This window comes from Nicotiana tabacum, chromosome 2 (assembly GCF_000715075.1).
Source record: "Nicotiana tabacum cultivar K326 chromosome 2, ASM71507v2, whole genome shotgun sequence".
NCBI lineage: Eukaryota > Viridiplantae > Streptophyta > Magnoliopsida > Solanales > Solanaceae > Nicotiana > Nicotiana tabacum.
The window spans coordinates 24,703,038-24,725,214 of record NC_134081.1 but is presented as its reverse complement, the minus strand read 5'-3'; the positions used below and the strand labels follow the sequence as shown (position 1 = coordinate 24,725,214).

At 36.7% G+C, this 22,177-nt stretch overlaps 1 protein-coding gene and 1 non-coding gene across 2 annotated transcripts; one reads left to right on the top strand and one right to left on the bottom strand.

Moving 5' to 3' along the window:
* Nucleotides 1-3,355: 3,355 nt before the first annotated feature.
* Nucleotides 3,356-5,700, top strand: LOC142166333 (uncharacterized). The gene is made up of 3 exons (XM_075225349.1): nucleotides 3,356-4,025; nucleotides 4,748-4,949; nucleotides 5,025-5,700. The coding sequence occupies exons 1-3, from the start codon at nucleotides 3,356-3,358 to the stop codon at nucleotides 5,698-5,700; spliced, it is 1,548 nt and encodes a 515-aa protein (XP_075081450.1).
* LOC142173967 (small nucleolar RNA R71) lies at nucleotides 3,779-3,883 on the bottom strand. Its single transcript, XR_012703337.1, has one exon. It is a non-coding gene; the product is annotated as a small nucleolar RNA R71 (small nucleolar RNA).
* Nucleotides 5,701-22,177: the final 16,477 nt, after the last annotated feature.

Sequence of the window (22,177 nt, the reverse complement as noted above, 5' to 3'; positions counted from 1 at the left end):
TGATCTAATTTTATTAATCAGTTATTAATAGCTTATAAGCATCTTGCTATGTTCTCATGATCTGAAAAAATAGTTTGCACTTTATTCTTAATTGACTTCAAGATAGTTAAAACTGCCTTAATTTAACCCAAGTGACTAAGTTTTGTGCTCATAGTTATAGGTTAAGATAAGAGGACAAAATTCCGTCCACTTGCCCCTACACTGACCAAATTCATGTCAAGAACAGTGCAAAACTTCTAATTCTAATGAAAATAAAAGAAAGCAAACATATTAAACTGAATTCTCAAATTAGATCGAAGCTAAGTGTTACTCACAATTCAAAATCCTCGAAGTATTACCCTATGGTGACAAAAAGTTCACTTTTAAAGTTGGAGGTTTAGATTGGGCACAGATTAATTCTTTCTTATACCATAGTTTTAGTTACTAAAAAATCATTATAAATAGAAATATAAAAAAAATACATTATTATACCAAATCTTATTTTGTCTTTTGGTTCAAAGGAACTGAAGGATCCTATTTGTTCAAACGACAAACTCCTGTATTCTTTTAATTTATGGTATTTCTGAACAAGTTCATAAATAATAAGTCTAAAGGTATTCCCAAAATGTTTGCGATCGAATAAATAACTCTACGAACGGATGGTTGAATCGACTTGAAAAAAATATATTTCTACAAGTTAGACGTCCCGTCGCCACTTTGTAAAAAAAATCATTATATATGACTATGTTAGATATTTGTGTTGCATAGTAAGTTCCAAAGTAGTTACTCATTAATTACCAAAATGAGAAACTAAAAGAATAAGTCCATGTAAATATGTTTGTACGTTGATGGCCTCCCAAATCATAATCTTAAGTCATACTTAGAAGAGTTAATTACCCGAAAGTAGTCTCTAAACTGTAAAATACCATACACAAACTTTGGTTGCCTTTTTTTTTTTTTGATGAAATCATAGCCACTAACGGTAAAAACAAAGCACTTTTGGTATGAAATTATTGTAATGGTCATGGATCAACTTACACAAGAAGAAAAGTTAAGTTAAAACTGTTAAAGGCATGCAAAAAAAGGCTTTGTAGCTGGTTTTGGACTTTAGCTCGGAAAAACATTATACATACATAAACATAATGTTTTCACTGAACTAATTAATGCAATAAATATATTATTTGTGTAATCCTTTATAAATTATCTATAATCAAATGAAATGAATTATCAAGGTAATATATATTTTTTTAAATTAAATTATTTAATTTATATACTAAAATTGGCTGTTTGAAGGTTTCAACTTTCACGTACTATATTCTTTCAATCTTGCCTTATAAAGTGAGATATAAACAAATAAAACTAAAGTTATAAAATTCAGAATAAAGTATTGAAAAGAGGTAGGTGGGGCAAAGGAATGAAAGGAAATGTGGGGACTTGTCTGAAAAAGTCCAAAATGTGTCTCCTGGGGAGTCGCCAAAGAAAGGGAAATGACATATCTCACCCAAATCCATCAGATCTAAACGAAATTCACCCACATTCTCATTTTGTTGCAGCTTTTAGTAACCTAATTTTCATGAAATGTAATACTCATAAGAGTTTAGACCATGTGCACCAATAATTTACGTACGACAATATACAAGAATACAAGGATAACGAGTTTAGACCTTGTGCACCGCTAAACGTACGACAATATACGGCTTTAAATATAATAAAGGATAACGAGTTTAGACCTCGTGTACTAATAATTTCGATCGTGTCTGCAAATGGGGAGGTGAAGATGGTGGGGAAAGAAGATACTTATAAGTTTTTTTTTTTTTTGGTAATGACATGTGGTCCAGTAACACATTGCCAACGCATTAAAAGTGGGACCCACATATTGTGTCGTTAGTAAGAAGGGGTAGTTTTAAGCCTAAAATTAATGTTGAGGGTATTTACGAACCAAAAGGTGGACGAATGATATTTAGCTTAAACTATATATATTTATATGTATATCACTCATGTTTTACTTTTGATTCGTGGATTTAGGATGTAAAATGTGTTGATTTATATTAATTTGAGGTGTTTCTATGTGTAGGAATGATCCGGGAGCAATTGGGGGTGAAAGGTGCGAGATTAGAGCCAAAACGGACGAAAAAGCAAAAAAGGAAATTTCCAGCGCCACAGCCAGCGCCTAGCGCTACCTGTGGCACCAGAGACAGTGTGCTCCAATTTAACAGCGCCAGGGACAGCGCCTAGCGTTGGGCTGGGCGCTGGTGGCGTGAATTCTGTCCAATTTTGCCCGGGACAAGGTTATTTCGGCCCTAGACCTACCCAACACGTATAAAAGCAAGACTAAGCTTATTTTTAGAGGGGAGACGCCACTTTGAAGGGAGAATACACACGAGAAATATCCGAGTGCGAAGAGATCTCAATTTTCTTCATCTTTTCTTAGTATTTTCAATTAACCAACACTTATAAAATTATTTGATATTATCATGAGTGGCTAAAACCCATAGTTTCGGGGTTGTGATTTAACCGTGAATATTGTTGTTTAACGTTGACTTAACCTTGATTATAATTCACTAATATATGATTATTTTTTCAATTTTGTGATTAATTACTTAATTGTCTAGTCAACAGTTAAGTTCTATTTACTATCTATGTTATGCTTGGGAAAGCCATGTTTAGATTAGAGAAGAATTGAAGAGAGCATGATCTTAACTCTTAGGGTGGCGGATTTGTGGTTAGGATAGAAATATACCTAGTCACCGTACTTAATTTAATATCGTAATCTTAATGCATTCTTGATAGATTAATTCCGTAGGAATATAGGCAAGTAGTACTTCAGGAGAAGGCTATGAGAGCAATTATCGATTAATTAGCAACCATGAGTGAATTGTATGAAAGGGAGAGTTAATTAGAACACAATAGGATTGGTGAATCGATCACAATCTTGGAATATTTGTCTCTACTGAATACACAACAACCATTTTACTGCTTGATAATTTAGTTACTATTTAGAAGTATAGTTTAATATAACCACATTCTTGAACTCGAATTTGGCTTGACTGAATAACAATCTTGGTGAATCTAGTGGGTAGTTGATATAAGTCTATGTGGGTTCGACACTCGACTTATCATTTTATTACTTGTACGACCATGTATACTTGCGTGTGCGTTTGGGAGTAACAAATTTTTGGTGTCGTTACCGGGGACTTGAATATTGACTACTTTCTAGTTTTTGCTTTGTTTGTTTATTTAGTCAAGTCTAATGTTACTTGGTTGTTGCTCTGATCTCAGGAACTTTGATTGAATGCGCAGGGTCAGAAGCCAGGACCGACTTCAAGGCTTTGACCCCGAACCTGAGAGAACATTTCATAAGAGGTTGAGGGAAGCAATGGACACGAATAATATTCACGCACTTGTTCAATTTCCTGTGAACATGGCAGAGGAACATATGGTTGTTCAGGAGGTGGCAATGCCCAGCATTGCTAATGTCACCTCTAGCATAGTGAAGCCCAGAATCACTGGGCACTTTGAGCTGAAACAGAGCATGATCCAGCTACTTCATGCGAATGGGCAGTTTATGGGTCTTCCACGCGAGGATCCACAACAACATATCCTGAACTTCTTGGAGATTAGTGATACCTATATCACTAATCGGGTCACTCCAGACTATGTGAGGCTCACACTTTTTCCATTCTCTCTGTTGGGCGAAGCAAAGCGATGGCTGAAGGCAGAACCGGCTAATTCTATTACATCATGGAATGATTTGGCAAGGAAATTTCTCGCAAGGTTCTTCCCTTCAGGCAAAACTGTAAAGATTAGAAGTGAGATAGTTGCCTTCAGACAGAAAGCGGGAGAGTCTTTATACTCACCTTGGGAGAGGTTCAAGGGGCTACTCAGAGACTGTCCTCATCACAATCAGACAAACGAAGTGTTAGCTCACACTTTCATAGAAGGGCTACATTCTGAAACAAAAATTGTGGTAGATGTTGCAGTTGGAGGTCAAGTATTGGAGAAACGCTTTGACGAGATATATGTATTATTGAACAAATTCTCCAAAAGTAATCCGGATTGGCAATGAGAGATGGGCAGACACATAGTGTAAAAGTCTGCAGGGGTTCTCGAGTTAGATGTCGTCTCGGCATTATCAGCGCAGATTTCTACATTGACCAACAAAGTCACTCAGATGACTTTGGTTATTAACAAGCAACAAGCCGAGCCAGTGCAACAAGTTCAAATATTTTGTGAAGTCTGTGGAGAAGGTCACATGAGCAATCTATGCCCAGCAAATCCGGAGTTTGTATATTTTATGGGTAATGCAAATCGAGGCCAGATAAATCAGTATGGAGACACTTACAATCCCAATTGGAGGAACCACCCAAACTTCTCTTGGGGTGGAAACCAAGGTTCTCAGAATCAATTTCGACCAAAAGCACCTCAACAACAATATAGACCACCTTAGGCTGAACAATATGCAAACTCAATGAGTCACCTTGAGGAGATGATGAAGAGATAAATGGCTGACTAGCAGGCCCAAACAACAGAGATGATAAAAACATTAATGGCTGACCAGCAGGCCCAAGCAGCAGCGATGTGAAATTTAGAGCGACAAATAGTGCGCAACTTGCTAGTGCCCAAAATAATCGGCCAGTTGGGGCTCTTCCTAGCGATACTGAGCCTAATCCTAAAGCTCAAGGCAATGCGGTTACCTTGAGAAATGGAAGATTATTAGAAGAAGTTCCAAAGAAAAAGAAGTATACATCTCGTCTTGAATGAGAATTAGTTCCCAAGCCAGTTGAGGAGAATGAGAAAGAGAACAAAGGGTCAGAGCCAGTAATTGTGACAAGGCCACCACCTCCGTTTCCACAAAGACTGCAGAAGCAAAAAGAGGATGCTAAGTACAAGAAATTCTTAGATATTTTGATCCAAGTGCGTGTGAATTTACCTTTGGTGAAAATTTTGCAGGAAGTGCCTAAGTATGCAAGGTATCTCAGAGATATTGTGGCAAACAAACGAAGACATACATAGTTCGAAACAGTTGCATTTACTGAAGAGTGCAGTGCCAAAGTTCAGAGTAAACTTCCTCCTAAGTTGAAGGATCCTGGGAGTTTCACAATTCCTTTGTCTCTTGAAAAACAAGAAGTTGGTAGAGCCCTGTGTGATTTAGGGACTAGTATAAATTTGATGCCATCCTTTTTGTTCAAGCAACTCGGATTGGAGGTGCTTAGACCTACTACAATCACTTTACAGTTAGCAGATAGGTCACTAGTTAGGCAAGAAGGAATTATTGAGGATGTGTTAGTTCGAGTGGGAAAATTTATTCTTCCTGCTGATTTTATTGTTCTTGATTACGAGGCAGATGAGGAAGTGTCCATTATTTTGGGGCGACCATTCTTAGCTACTGGTGGAGTGATTATTGATGTGAGGGAAGAGAAGTTGAAGATGAGAGTTGACAATGAGGAAATCACATTTAATGTGTACAAAGCACTTAAGCTTCTTAAGCATTATGAGGACTTGTGCATGATTACTGTGGTCGAATTGAAGGGGATAGAGCAGAGTCCTTATATGAATTGTAGTGATCCAGATGGGACAACTGAGTTAGAGGAGGTGGTCTTGCAAGCTGAGTGTGTAAATGTGATTGAGAAAAGAGCCAGAGATAAAAGAAGAGACCTTCCAAGAGCGTGCAAAAAGGCTAAATTTCATGGGAGAAAGAAGAAGAGAAAGCGCCCAGCCTGAGTAGAGTAGAAGAGTCGTGCCACAACTATAAATAAGGCACTTGTTGGGAGGCAACCAAGCCTGTATATCTTTTATTGATTTATTAAATTTTTGTGTCAAGTTTTGTGTTGTTTTTATTTTGCAGAGTAAGGGAAGTGTGAGTACCCAAAGTTGAAGTTGATGAGCATGTTTGAGCTTAAGTGTGGGGTCGTCCCGACTCTAAAGATTGAGTATCATGTCCGATCTAGGCACGAGAGGGTCTCAGGGAGTATTTCTCACCCTTGTTTTAATAATTTTCTATGTGATCATGCATCGAGGACTATGCATAATATAAGTGTGGGGTGAAAAAACTACTTTCTAAAGTATAATTGTATCAAACTATTTTTTTATTAATTTTTCTTTTAGAACTCGTAGAATACATAGTATAGGTTCTCAAAATAAATAAAGAAACAAAAATTGAAAAACAAATCAGAAAAAGCTCGTACTTTTCCCGATGATAGAACTTTTGGATAATTTTCTTGAGGGATAAAGTCCAACTAAAAATATCAAAAAGATTTTTTTTTTGTTTTTTTAGGATAGCTAGGTAGTATCCCTTGGTTTTTCTTTGGGCGCCGGTTCTTTTCCAAGGATGTAGCTCGAATCGGGTACTTTAATTTTTTTTTAGGAGTAGTTAGGAAGAAAATGAGTTGCTCTGAGCTACCTAGTAACATGTTTCGTGCTGGCACATTAGGCTATGACATACATTCTGTATTCCCATATATTTGGTTTGAATTGTGACGTCTAAGTAAAGTAAATAGCCTATTTTGTGATGATTTAGCTCAGTGTTTGACTTGTATTCCACTTAGTACAATATTGCTTAATTTTTCTCAATTATGTGTGCTTGTTTGACTTGAGAGTTGAGTAAAACCATAGTGATTGAGTCATGTGCAATATGTGTGTGAGGATTTGTGATCTTCTGTGCTATCCTGGGTAGTCTAGAACTTGCCCCGTGTGTTAATCGAAGCGACATTGTAAGTTGTGCTAATCTAGGAGATGACATAGGCGTTTTCTTGCTTGATCATAGATGTGCATGTCACATAAAAATAAATTTTTTCACTGCTAGACCCTTTGAGCCTATCGACTTTTTCTTTGGCACCCATATTATAAGTCGTTCCCCTATTTTGTTCTTAAATTGAGATTGTTGAGCCTTTACCTCCTAAGGCACTTAGTCGCTAAAATAAGTAAGGTTAGAGATTGTGAAGTAGCGTTTGAGTGGAACCATGGAAGGTCCCTTTGGTGCACAAAAATTGAAATCAAAAGTCACCAGCTGATGAACCTTAATGTATGGAGTGTGAAGAAAAGAAAAAAAATGATAGTCAAGGTATGTAGAAAAAAATACACACCTCCAATCCTTATTAATTTGTGCTAGTGGGAGTATAAAAGTGCTTAATGAAAGTAAGGGCTATGTTGCATGTGGTTTGTGGCAAGTGAATTGGTTGAGAAGAATATGTGTTTGAATTGTGAGTGTAGTGATTAAAGTGCTTAGGAGGGTTAGTCACTATTTCTAAATGTATCATACTCGTCCCTTAGCCTACATTACAACCTTAAAGTCCTAATTGATCCTAGATTTGGCTAGCTTAAATTAGTAGAGATATACACTACGGGCAAGCTTATGGTACGACCACGGGATGCATATGAATTCTTTGTGAGAGTGAGCGAATTTTGTTCAATTGTGTGATGTCCTTAATCTATACTCAAAAGCATATTTGAATGTGTGGACTAGTCTATATTAACTCTTTTGTTTGTTGATGAGCGCACATGATCTCACGAATGATTGGTAATATTGTAAACTTTCTTGTTGGGCGAGTACGTGAGTTGAGGGTGCTTAGTGGTTACAAGTTGACTTTTGAGGTTGGTTGGTGACAAATAGATTGTTGGAATTGATTGAATTGAAATGTTATACTTGGGCATGCTTAAACGATGAGAATGTGAAATTTTGTATCTTCATGCCTGTGTGCCGATATTGATCATAGTCAAGGGTAGAGTGTATGGTTAAAAGTTGAATTGCTCCTCTATAGTTGAGGCTTGTATGTAGTTGGGGGTTTATTGATAGTCCCATTGCTCGAGGACGAGCAAGAGTCTAAGTGTGGGGTGTTGATATTTAGCTTAAAGTATATATATTTATATGTATATCGCCTCATGTTTTACTTTTGTTTCGTGGATTTAGGATGTAAAATGTGTTGATTTACATTAATTTGAGGTGTTTTTATGTGTAGGAATGATCCGGGAGCAATTGGGGGCGAAAGCTGTGAGATTAGAGCCAAAACGGACGAAAAAGCAAAAAAGGAAATTTCCAGCGCCACAGCCAGCGCCTAGCGGTACCTGTGGCGCCAGAGACAGTGTGCTCCAATTTAACAGCGCCAGGACAGCGCTGGGCTGGGCACTGGTGGCGTGAATCCTGTCTAATTTTGCCAGGGACAAGGTTATCTCGGCCCTAAATCTAGCCAACACGTATAAAAGCAATACTAAGCTTATTGTTAAAGGAGAGACGCCACTTTGAAGGGAGAATACATACGAGAAACATCCGGGAGCGAAGAGATCTTAATTTTCTTTATCTTTTCTTAGTATTTTCAATTATCCAACACTTATGAAATTGTTTGCTATTATCATGAGTGGCTAAAACCCATAGTTCTTGGGTTGTGATTTATCCATGAATATTGTTGTTTAACGTTGACTTAACCTTGATTATAATTCACTAATATATGGTTGTTTCTTCAATTCTGTGATTAATTGCATAATTGTTTGGCCAGCAGTTAGGTTCTATTTACTATCTATGCTATGCTTGGGAAAGCCATGTTTATATTAGAGAAGAATTAAAGAGAGCACGATCTTAACTCTTAGGGGGCAGATTTGTGGTTAGGATAGAAATATGCCTAGTCACCGTGCTTAATTTAATATCGTAATCTTAATGCGTTCTTGATAGATTGATTCCATAGGAATATAGGCGTTAATCTATTTTGAATAGGCGAGTAGTACTTCGGGAGAAGGTTATGAGAGCAATTATCGATTAATTAGAAACCACGAGTGAATTGTATGAAATGGAGAGTTAATTAGAACACAATAGGATTGGTGAATCGATCACAATCCTGGAATAGTTGTCTCTACTGAATATACAACAACCATTTTACTGCTTGATAATTTAGTTACTATTTAGAAGTATAGTTTAATATAACCACATTCTTGAACTCGAATTTGGCTTGACTGAATAACAATCTTAGTGAATCTAGTGTGTAGTTGATATAAGTCTCTGTGGGTTCGACACTCGACTTATCATTTTATTACTTATATGACCACGTATACTTGCGTGTGCGTTTGGGAGCAACAACGAAAGATAAATTTACATCAATGTTGAGGATATTTACGAACCAAAAGGTGGACGAAGGATAAATTTACATCATTTACCAAACGATAAAGACAATTTTGACTATTTTTCGTGTTAAAAATTAAGTAATAAAGAGATTAGGTTATGAGCATTTTCCATCGAATTCTTTTTCTATATTTATTCGATGAGAAATTAATGCTAATTTGTCTAGTCTACTTTCTTTATTGGTGCTGTGAAATGATTAAAAAAAAAAGAAGGAAGGCATACTTCCTTATTTTTCCTGAATAAAAATTATTTAAGAAATAAATATCGTGCATATATTATTTAATATAACATCAAGTTCAAATATATATTTTTTACACAGCGTAAAATACAACTTCCTCAAAATGTGGAGTTTTGGGACTTTGGTTGTGAGATGCTGAGGAGTAAGGTGATGGGGATCACCTTACAGGTTAGGATAGATAGAATCCTTTCTATCATTAATTAAATTTTGAGCTCTAAATATAAAAAGATTGTAATATGAAAAGGTCTTATGTGATGCTAATTTAAATTAATTGGGACTACAATGCAAGTATGAAACAGAAAATGAAAAATGGAAAAAAGTAGGAAGATCGGGGTCTATGTTCGTACCAAATACTCATTACAGTATTATGAGTTGTGAGATATATACTTATATAGTATGTAATTATACAACAACCTATTGCCTATATTATACTACTCCCAAGTTAACTCCTACTCTTTTGTCTACTGCGTAAGGATTACGTTACCTATCTTGCTCTGTGTTTTCTACGTCTCTTCATTCATTACTGTGTAAGTCGAACCCACGTGTGCCATTTTTTAATTTTCTCTTTCCTCTTTTCCCGTCTACCAATTTCCTCTATAACTATATAGGGAATATATAGAATAGGCAATGTTGGAGCTACAGCAATATATATGTACATACGAATTAAGTAATTAAAAGGCCAAATATATACGTAGGCTCTCAAAGTTGTCTCTTTTTTTTCTTTTTTTTTTTTCATTTGGACACTTAAACTAATATTTGTTCCTATTAAACACTTAAATTTGAACCAAAGTGTGTCTATTAAACACACATTGTTGACATGGCAAAGTGTATGTGCTGCACTAACTACGAGCGCGTGAGTTTTTTTTTTTTTTAAATCAAAAAAAATTCCTTCTTCTTCCTCACTCTCTCCCCCTGTCACCATCATCCACCACCTTCCTCTTCTGTTCTCATCACAAAATTAATTCCACACACAGAGATTGAAATTCACTCACCTACACGCCACAGAATCATACTACAAAATTTACATACATTATTCTCTACAGGGACACTAAGAGATACTCAAAGATTTCCTCTGTGGCTCCACCGTAAGGCAACCAACTTGCAAGCCACCCTCATTCTTATTCTGTAAAATTATTTTATACTCCTTAACCTCAATCAATAACTAACTAGGCCAAAATACTCTTTGGTTTCCAGAACTCTTAAGTGAAAGAAGAGCATATAAATTGCCTCTATTAAAGAATTTTCCTTGAAGTTAAGAGATTCATTCTCATTTCATGTTTGCTATGTGCCGCATAAATATTAACTCGAATATCAAAGTAATTTTGTAGGATTATTTCTCAAGTTATGATTGTTATGTGGGCACCTTCTCTCCTCGGTAAATCAGTTTCACTTTCACGGTGGAGGTCTTAGGGGTGTTGGGGGATCGGAGAAGAAGATGGGGAGCGGAGAAGAAGATGGGGGAGGGAGATTCGAATAAAATATTATAAAAGAAAGGTTTTTTCTTTTTTGTTTTTCTTCGTACTTTTCACGTGTCACATATGGATTTGTTATTACCATGAATAAAAGGCGTTTGAAAACACACGCTTAAGTTGTTCCAGAAAATATGGAAGACGTGTTTAATAGACACACTTAGGTTCAAATTTAAGTGTTTAATAGGAACAAAGGTTAGTTTAAATGTCCAAATGAAAAAAAGGACAAATTTGAGGGTCTACATATATATATATATATTTGTCCTAATTAAAATAGCACCTCTTTTCAAGTGGAGTATATATCTCAAGAGTTCATTCGGACTCAATAATTTAGGCTTACTAATAAACAAGCAGCTAGTAATAGATTTTGAACCTTTTAAATCAAATGAGTTTATGATTAAATTAGAAACCTAATCCGCTGCTAGCTTGGCTAGACTAGACTAGAAGAAGCAAATACTCCACTTGTTATGTCCTTTTCCTTTCACCTATCTTTTTAATTCTCGCGCTCGTTCTATCCACTTTCTTAGGTATTGCCCACTCAATTTTCTAGATTTTTTCCCTTATAGTATTCTATTCGTTCCGATTTATGTGAACTTGTTTGATAATACTTAATTTTAAAAAAAAATAAATGACTTTTGAAATTTGTAGCCCTAAACAAATCAAAAAAAGGTTTAGAGTATTTGTGTAATTATAAAAAAATTTCATTAAGAGTAGAATTAAAAATTTAAGCTAAATTATTTTCAAATTTAGAAAGAAATCATTCTTTTTGGAATTTAAAAAAAAAAAAATCATTCTATTTGGAATTAAAAAAAAAAAAAAAAAAAAAGGTTTCATGGAATGGTGGGAGTAGTATTTTCTTGTTCTCATAAATGAAGAGGGAGTCTGACTTTGATAGACATTGTTTTATCCTTCAAAGTAAAATATATCCGTGCTAATTTAATTAGATTCTGAAACGAGTACCCAACCATCCCCATATAATCATTCCTGCATTACAATTCTTACATTATTAACTTTGATGCTTCTAAACCCAGCGACCCCTGAGGGGGTAGCTGAACAATTTCAAGTAAAAAAGAAAAGCTTTTCCAATTTATATGGGATTCTCTAAAAAGCACGAGGCTGGAATACAAAATTGTCCTGTCGTTATATTTTTTGGTCTAAAAATATATACTATTATATACATATAATATTTATATATTTAAAAAATTATTATTTTTTGAAGTGCCTAAATATATACATGTCTCAAAGAATTAAATTAAATGGGTAAATAGTGGGCCTTTGAGTAGAGGCTAATGAGAGAGGCCGCCGCTAAAGTCACGAGAGCCGGCCGGCCGGCTTGAGGTTTTAACTCTTTTTCGGTTCAAACCTCACGCGGGCCCATTAACTCTCATTTATTCACACCGCATGGGACCCATATAGGGAATAAATAAAGTGTCGAAATAACAGCCTCGTGTAAAGCCCCATGACAGGACACGCGCGCGCCCGCACACACACACTTCTACACTTCATAGTAGTATTAAGGAATATTTTTTTCTTTATTAAGGGATCATTTGGTTAAAAATCTCGAAGATTATAATCTTAAGATTATAAAATCAAAATTATATTTTTGAATACCTTTTATATTGGATAAGTTATATTAAAATTTTGGTATAAAATAATATCCGATTTAGCTAATACCTTCAACCATACACGAGATATATTTAATTTTAAAAATTTATATCGGAATAACCCACCTAATCCCTTGAACCAAACGAACCCTACGAGTCGAGTTTGAGTCTTGGATATTATAGATCTTATACCGCACAAATAGACTCTTGTGAAAATAACCTCTTGCACAAATGCAGGGTAAGATTGCGTACAATACACCTTTGTGGTCCGGCCTTTTTCCGGATTCCACGCATAGCGGGAGCTTAGTGTATCGGACGGTGTTTTTATACTGCACCAAATTCGAATTAATCGGATATTCGGGCCCTAATAGTAGTAAACACTAGTGAAAAACAAAACAAATAAGAATCTTTTTTCTACTATCTCCCTTTTGAACTTAGTGAGCTTCACTTTTAAACTTTGCTCAAATTAATGAATCTTCTTATAAGTAACAATAGACACCAAAAAGACTATTTTTTGTAAAGAGATGCACCCTCTTCTTGCAGGTAAAAAAAGATAGGCTGATGAGAAGGATTCCACATAGGTAGGTAACAGAAAAATATTAGATTAATACATTCGCTGTTGTAAAAATTTACTCCATCGTTATGAGTTTATAATGTTAACTTACTCCGCAGCTGTGTCATTTTCTCCTTTTCTTTTCGGCAACACATTCTTTAATTATATATACATAGATTTTTGATATATATATATATATATATATATATATATATATATATATATATATATATATATATATATATATATATATATATATATATATATATATATATATATATATATATATATATATATATATATATATATATATATATATATATATATATATATATATATATATATATATATATATATAAAAATGTAGAAGAATATAATTAATCCGATCCCACTGAATTCACAGTGTTTCCTTAAGGAACTCAATCCCCTCTTATTATCCAAGGTTTAGGATTATTTTCTCCTAGGATAGAACGGATAACCTCACTGGTGTAGCGATACTTCAAACCCCGCTGACCAACGAACTCAAAGAACAGTAGTAAATCACACTTACTGCTTTCTTTTATGTTAAAACAATGCAGAAGGAAGGAGAAATCTTTTCGTAAGGAAAATATGAGGGAGAGTTCATGTATTTATAACCAAAACATTGGGTAATATTGAAGAGTTGCACCTCTTCGTATAAGGCTACAACTCAAAATTGTTGCTTTATAAAACAGTCATTTACGCAAACAACCAAATTCAAATTAAAACGGAAAAACAAAACGGAGGAAAAGAATTAAATTACTGTTACATAAACGGTCTAATTTGGATTAAATAATATTGCGTTAATATTAACAAATAAATTTGGTCCAAAAAATTAATCAAATAATCAGATCATTTGACCAAATCCAAATCCAAATCTGAAGCCGAAGCCGGCGACGACGATGCGAGGCTTGCCTTCTTCTCAACTCTTTAAGAGCTAGAAGACGTGCAATTGTATATATACTCATCAAAACTCTTTCCTTCTCCAATATGGGACAATTTCCCTTTGTCAAAGAGGAAAATTCAAAAAAATTATTTTTTCTCCATTTCCCATTCACTCTATTTTAAGCTCTAGGAAGCTTAAACCCATCAATCCCCCACATGAATAGCAATGGCTATATCACGGAAATATGCATGAAAAACTGTGTGATTTACAAGCAAGGATTAATCACATCTAGATAAGTAGGTTTCCCTTTGAACTTTCCGTAGTGAACTTATGTCGGATATACTCGATCAATCGGTAGATTTGATATCTTTGAACCGTCAAACTTTGGTGTATACCTAGACAACCATTAAGTCACACATTCAACCCTTAACCGTCTTTGGTTCTCATTGTTGTGTTCGTTTCAGCCATGAACACCACATGGTTTCATAAGTGCTTAGAGAACTGGCCTTACAAAATTCTTCTTGAAGCGGCTAACACTTCACACTTACATAGGCGATTCCTAAACGTGTCATCCCGTAGATACACTCTTTCATATACCCCGTATCAAATTTAAAAATTATTAAAAAGCCTTAATGCTTTATCCTTGGTACTGAACATTGTCTCATCAAGAGAATGGACAAAAATTTTAGTTGACAATATTGAACCGTCATTAATGACTTTGTTTGATCTCCTTGAACCTAGATCTTGGGATCTCCAGTCTTCTAGGTAGAGTTACCGCCACAATGACTTGTGCTCGGCCATAGTCCCATTCCCATCGATGATCTTTCAACTATATCTCTAGTTAAGCCTTTTATAAGCGGATCCGACACATTATCGCTTGACTTTACGTAGTCAATTGTGAAGATCCCCCTAGAGACTAGTTGTCTAACGGTTTTATGTCTTCGTCGTATATGACGAGATTTGCTGTTATACATAACGCTCACAACCCTTCTAATTGTCGCTTGACTATCGCAATGTATGCATATTGGAGCCAACGGTTTGGGCCAAAATGGAATATCTTCCAAGAAATTCGAGAGCCATTCAGCTTCCTCACCGGCCTTATCTAAGACTATAAACTCAGCCTCCATTGTAAAACGGGTAATACAAGTTTGTTTGGACGACTTTCAAGATATCGCTTCTCCACCAATAGTGAATACATATCCACTTGTGGATTTAGAATCGGTTGAACTGGTGATTTAATTTGCATCACAGTATCCCTCAATCATCGCATGATAATTACTGTAGTGCAAAACAAAGTCTTGGAAATGTTTTAAATATCCCAAAACTCATTTCATCCCCATCCAATGAGATTGACATGGATTACTCGTATATCGACTCAATTTACTTATAGCACAAACTATATCTGGTCGAGTATAATTCATGATATACATTAAACATCCCAGCACACGAGCATAATCCAACTGTGATATGCTTTGGTCTTTGTTCTTTGCAAGTGCAAGATTCACGTCAATTGGAGTCTTTGCAACTTTAAAATCTAAGTACTTGAATTTTTCAAGTACTGTTTTAATGTAATGAGATTGCGACAATGCCCTACCTTGAGTAGTCTTATGGATCTTAATACCCAAAATTAAATCGGCAACTCCCAAGTCTTTCATATCAAACTTGCTAGTTAGCATACGTTTAGTCGCATTTATGTTGGCAATGTCATTACTTATTATCAGCATATCATCTATATATAAGCAAACAATGACTATGTAATTTGTAACATTTTTAATGTACACACATTTATCACATTCATTTATCTTAAAACTATTTGACAACATTATTTGGTTAAATTTTGCATGCCATTGTTTGGGTGCTTGTTTTAGTCCGTAAAGAGACTTAACAAGTCTACATACCTTTGTTTCTTTACCTAGAACCACAAACTCTTTAGGTTGTTCCATGTAAATTTCTTTCTCCATATCTCCATTTAAGAAGGTCGTTTTAATGTCCATTTGATAAATTTCAAGACCATATACCGCAGCTAATGCTACTAATGTTCGTATGGACGTAATTCGTGTAACTTGAGAGTATATATCAAAATAGTCAAAACCTTCTCGTTGTCTATATCCTTTAACCACAAGTCTTGCCTTATATTTGTCAATTGTACCATCATCTTTCATTTTTCTCTTAAAAATCTATTTAGAACCCAATAGTTTATTGCATGGAGGAAGATCAACCAATTCCCATGTATGGTTGTTCAGTATGGATTCTATTTCACTATTGACTGACTCTTTCCAAAATAATAATTTGGAAGAAGACATAGCTTCTTTAAATGTTCGAGATTCATTTTCTAATAAAAAAGTCACAAAATCTGGTCCAAATGAAGTAGACGTTCTTTGATGTTTACTACATCTTGGATCCTCCTGATTATACGTACTTTCTTTAGTTTTTTCCCGAGGTCGTTTAGATCCTTCACTAATTGACTCACATTCTTTTTTATATGGATATATATTTTCAAAAAATTCAGCATTATCTGATTCTATAACCATATTATTTTGAATGTCAGAATTTTTTGATTTGTGGACCAGAAATCGATATGCTTTACTATTTGTTGTATATCCTATAAAAATACAATCAATGATTTTCGGTCCTATCTTTACCCTTTTGGGTTTAGGAACTTGCACTTTTTTCAAACACACCCACACTTTAAAATAATTCAAGTTGGGCTTCCTTCCTTTCCATTTTTTATATGGAATGGATTGCATTTTGCTATGGGGTACTCGGTTTAATATTCGGTTAGCCGCAAGAATGGCTTCCTCCCACAAGTTCTGTGGCAAACAAGAACTTATCAACAAAGCATTCATCATTTTCTTTAATGATCGATTCTTTCTTTCCATAATCTCATTGGATTGGGGAGTGTAAGGGGCCGTTATTTGATGGATAATTCCATATTCTAAACATATCTCTTCAAAAGGAGATTCGTATTCACCACCCCTATCACTTCTAATCATTTTGATTTTCTTGCTAAGTTGCGTTTCAACTTTGTTTTTGTATTACTTGAATGCATCTACTGCTTCATCTTTACTATTACGTAAGTAAACATAGCAATATCGAGTACTGTTGTAATGACCCGACCATTCATTTTGAGTATTACATCCCTATTTCCCCATTTACTGCTCTATTTATGCTTTATAATTGTTATGTGACTTGCCGGGGTAATTGGTTCGGGTCCGGTGAAGTTTTGGAATGAATTGGAACACTAAGTTCCAAGGTTTAAATCTTAAGTTGAAATAGTTGACCAGATGTTGACTTATATGTAAACGACCCTGGAATAGAGTTTTTATGGTTTTAATAGCTCTGTATGGTGATTTTGGACTTAGAAGCGTGTTCGTAAAATTATTTGGAAGTTCGTAGTTAAATTAGACTTAAAATGTCTAAAATAGAAATTTAAGTTAGAAGTTTGATCGGGGAGTTGACTTTTTGATATCGGGGTCAGAATCCGATTCTGAAAATTTGAATAGGTATGTTATGTCATTTATGACTCGTGTGCAAAATTTAAGGTCAATCAGACTGGATTTGATAGGTTTCGGCATCGAATATAGAAGTTAAAAATTCTTAGTTTCATTAAGCTTGAATTGGGGTATGATTCATGGTTTTAGAGTTGTTTGATGTAATTTGAGATTTCGACTAAGTTCGTATGATGTTTTAGGACTTGTTGGTACATTCGTACGGGGTCCCGAGTGGCTCGGGTGTGTTTCGAGATGAGTTTTGAGCGAGTCTGGGCCTTTCGGTACTCTGATGTTGTTCTAGAACGTTTGAAGTGCGGGGGGCACATTTTGGAGTGCTGAGGCAAAGCCTCAGGTGCTGACCGCAGAGGAAAAGTGCGGACCGTAGAGGAAATGTGCGGTCCGCAGAAATTCTCTCGCGGCCGCAGAAAGAAGATTTTGCAGATTCGTCTGTCCGATTTCGGAAGCTTATATCTTTTAATCTACAAGGAATTTGGAGATGATCCCAAAATGAAAGTTGTAGTCCTTTGAATCTAGTTTTCAGAAAGTAAACCATTCATCATTTGGACATTTGTACAGAAAGTTATGGTCAATTTACTGAAGCCTGGTATTACAGCCACCGTTGAAGTGCGACCGCATAATTTGGACTTGCGGCCGCGGGACCTGGAATGTGCAGCCGCACAAAAACAATGTGCGGTCAGCAAAATGAGGGATCCGAATTTTGTACTATATAAACAAGGGTTAGAGTATTATTTCATATTTGGACTTTGGGAGCTCGGTTTGTGGCGATATTTTGTGGAATTTTCAAGAAATTCATCGGGGTAAGTGATTCTAACTCGGATTTGGTTAATATGCATGAATATATCATTGTTTTCATCATTTAATTAGTATTTTAAGATGAAAATTTGGAAAAAATTGTAGAAATTTCATAAAATAAATTTTTGGGATTTGAATGTCGATTCGGAGTCGGATTTGAGTGAAACTAGTATGGTTGGACTAGTAATTAAATGGCTTGTCATATTTTGTGAGTTTCGTCGTATTTCGAGATATGGTAATTTTTTAGTGCAATTTTAGATTTTGTTGGAAAATTAGTATTTCCATATGGAATTAATTCCTACAATTTCTATTCACTGAATCGAATTAATTGTGACCAGATTCGAGGCGTTCAGAGGCCAATTCGCGAGGCAAAGGCAAAGAAGAATAAAGAATTACACGGTTTGAGGTAAGTAACAGTTCTAAATTTAATCTTGAGGGTATGAAACCCCATTTCTGTGATATGTGATTGGTTTGAGGTGACGCACATGTTAGGTGACGGGCGTGTGGGCGTGCACCATAGGAATTGTGAGTTGATCAATTCCATAGATATGTGTAGTTGAATAATTTATTGTTATTAGTACATTTTTCACGTATTAGAGAAATCGAACTATAAATCATGTTTAAACCATATGTTGACATTGTAGGGACCCACAAAGATCGTGTACATGTTGAATTATCTACCAAATTGCTGTACAGTCACAGTTTATTTGCATATCATATCTCAGTCTCTATAGTTCCTTGTTGATACATTGCATCATTTCTGTTTGGGCTGATTTTCATGATTACTGAGAGCCCGAGAGACTGAGAGATTAATGACTGAGTGAGGCCGAGGGCCTTATTGTGAGATATTATACTAGCATGTGAGTCATCCGTGCAGCACGTGAGTTGTCCATGCGGATCCAGATATTTATACTATGGCACGTGAGTTGTCCGTGCGGATCCAGATATTATACTAGCACGTGAGTTGTCCGTGTAACACGTGAGTTGTCCGTGCGGATTATAGCGCTTGGGCTGAAGGAGCCCCTCCGGAGTCTGTACACACACCCCAGTGAGTGCAGGTACCTACTGAGTGCGAGTGTCGAGCGTAGAGTGATTGTGAGGTTGGAGTGAATGGGAGGACTGAATGACCGTTGCTATGAGATGATGCATTGATTTCATTATTGTGGTACTTCTGTTGTCATATATCATTGTCTCAGAGATATTATCTTTTGTATCACTTGAACTTGATATGAAATTACTGTTTTGGCCTTAATTGTCGAACTTGAAAGCATGCCTACTTTCTTATGTTGGAAGCTACTGTAATTGGACTTAGCTGTGAAGCTCGTCACTATTTTCAGTTCTTTATTTAGTATTGTTACTTGCTGAGTTGGTTGTACTCATACTACACCCTATACTTCGTGTGCAGATCCAGGTGTTTTCGGACATAGTAGGTGTTTATTTCTTCGCGTAGTTGATTTTTCGGAGATTCCGAGGTTGCTGTCAGTGTTTTGCAGACCTTGTCTCTCTTTCCTTTCAGTTGATTGTACTGTTCTATATTTTCTAGACGATGTTTTATCACTAAGACTATGTTGTCATTTAGATGCTCATGTACTTAGTGACACCGGATTTTGGGAGTATATTTTATATCAATATGTGTGAGGTTTTTCTATTAAATTTATACATTATATTTTCAAACTTAAAGGAAATTATGGATTATTGAGATTGTCGGCTTGCCTAGTACCACGATAGGCCCCATCACGACAGGTTAGGATTTTGGGTTGTGATAAGTTGGTATCATTGCTCTAGGTTACAAAGGTCTCACGAGTTATGAGCAGGTTTAGTAGAGTCTTGTGGATCGGTACGGAGAAGTCTGTACTTATCTTTGAGAGGTTGCTGAACCCTTAGGAAAATTTCACTTTCTTGTATTCTGTCGTGCGAATTTGTTGATTCCGGAAGATAAATTTTTGTTATTCTATTCTCTCACAGATGGTACTCATACCCTGTTGTCCGTACTCAAGAGCAGGTAGTGCAGGGACTTCAGATACCGGGGGCACTACTAGCCCAGCCGGTTGTAACTGCTCAGACCCCGGTAGTTCCCGTTATGACTGATGATGAGCATAGGAGACTTGAGAGATTTGGGAGGCTTCGACCTCCATCATTTAGCGGTACTGAGTCGGAGGATGCCCAGGGCTTCTTGGACAAGTGCCAGCGGATGCTTCGTACAACAGGTATTCTGGAGACCAACCAGTGGGGTCTCGTTCACTACTTTTCAGTTTTTTTTTGTTGCCTTCAGATGGTGGGAGGCTTATGAGAGGTGCAGTCTGGTCGGTGTAGTACCACTTACATGGCAGGAATTCTCGGTTCTCTTCTTGGAGAAGTTCGTGCCGTAGTCTCGCAGGGAAGAGCTGCACATACAGTTTGAGCAGCTTTGGCAGGATGGCATATCTGTGACCCAGTACGAGATGAGGTTTTCTGAGTAGGATCCTCACGTAGTTTGGTTGGTTCCTACCGATAGGGAGAGGATTATGAGGTTCATTGATGGCCTCACATATCAGTTGCAACTGCTTATGACTAGGAAGAGGGTATCTGGTGCCACTTTTGACGAAGTGGTTGACATGCAGATAGAGGTGGTCCGTAGCCAGAAGCTTGGTGAGAGGGATGCCAAGAGACCTCGAGGCTCGGGCGGTTTTGGCGGGGTACCTTCTGGGGAGGGGGGCAGTCCTACCACAGCAGGAGTCGCCCTTATAGGCCCGCTCATACGACTCGTCCAGCTCATCGTGGTGCATCAGCTAGCCACGGTTCTTACAGTGCTCACTCAGGCTAGTCTTCATTCAGTGCACTACCAACGCAGAGTTCTCACCATGCCTCGTCTGCTAAGGTTTCTATAGGCAGTGCCTCGGGTTATCAGGAGCAGCAGTTCCGTCAGAGGAAGGGTTGTTTCGAGTGCGGAGACTATGGTCATATCAAGAGAGATTGCCCTAGGTTGTTGAGTGAGGCTCCACAGCAGAGTTCTCGGCCGATGGCACCAGCACCAGCAGTTACACCACCCGGCCAGCCAACTCGGGATGGGGCTAAGTTAGCTAGGGGTTGCCCAATAGGGGGAGGCCGATCAGGTGACGGTTAGGCCCGATTCTATGCCTTTCCTGCCATGCCAGATACCGTTGCTTCAGATGCAGTGATCACATGTATTGTCACAGTGTTCCACAGGGAATCTTCTATGTTATTTGACCCTGGTTCCACTTATTCATATGTATCATCATACTTTACTCATTATCTGGATATCATGAGTCCTTAGTTTTACCTGTTCGTGTATATACGCCGGTGGGCGATACCATTACTGTGGACCATGTGTATCAGTCGTGTGTCATAACTATTAGGAGGACTGAAGACTAGAGTTGATCATTTATTGCTCAGTATGGTTGATTTCGATGTAATCTTGGGTATGGATTGGTTGTCTCCATGTCATGCTATTCTGGACTGTCACGCAAAAATCGTGACGTTGGCGATGACGGGGTTGCCGAAGGTCGAATGGAGAGGTTCTCTAGATTATGTTTCGAGCAGGATAATTTCTTATTTGAAGGCCCAACATATTGTGGGAAAAGGGGTGTTTGTCATATTTGGCCTTTGTGAGAGATGTTGATGCAAATACTCCTACTATTGATTCAGTACCGGTAGTGCGAGATTTTTTGGATGTATTTTCTGCAGACCTGTCGGGTATGCCACTCGACAGGGATATTGATTTCGGTATTGACTTGGTGTCGTCCATTCAGACCATTTCTATTCCTTCATATCATATAGGATGGGACCAGATGAATTGAAAGAATTGAAAGAGCAACTTCAGGAACTTCTTGATAAGGGATTTATTAGGCATAGTGTGCCGTCTTGGGGTGCACCGGTTCTGTTTGTGAAAATGAAAGATGGTACTATGCGGATGTGCATCGACTATAGAGAGTTGAACAAAGTTACAATCATGAACAAGTATCATTTACCGCGTATTGATGATTTATTTGACCAGCTTCAGGGAGCGAGGGTATTCTCCAA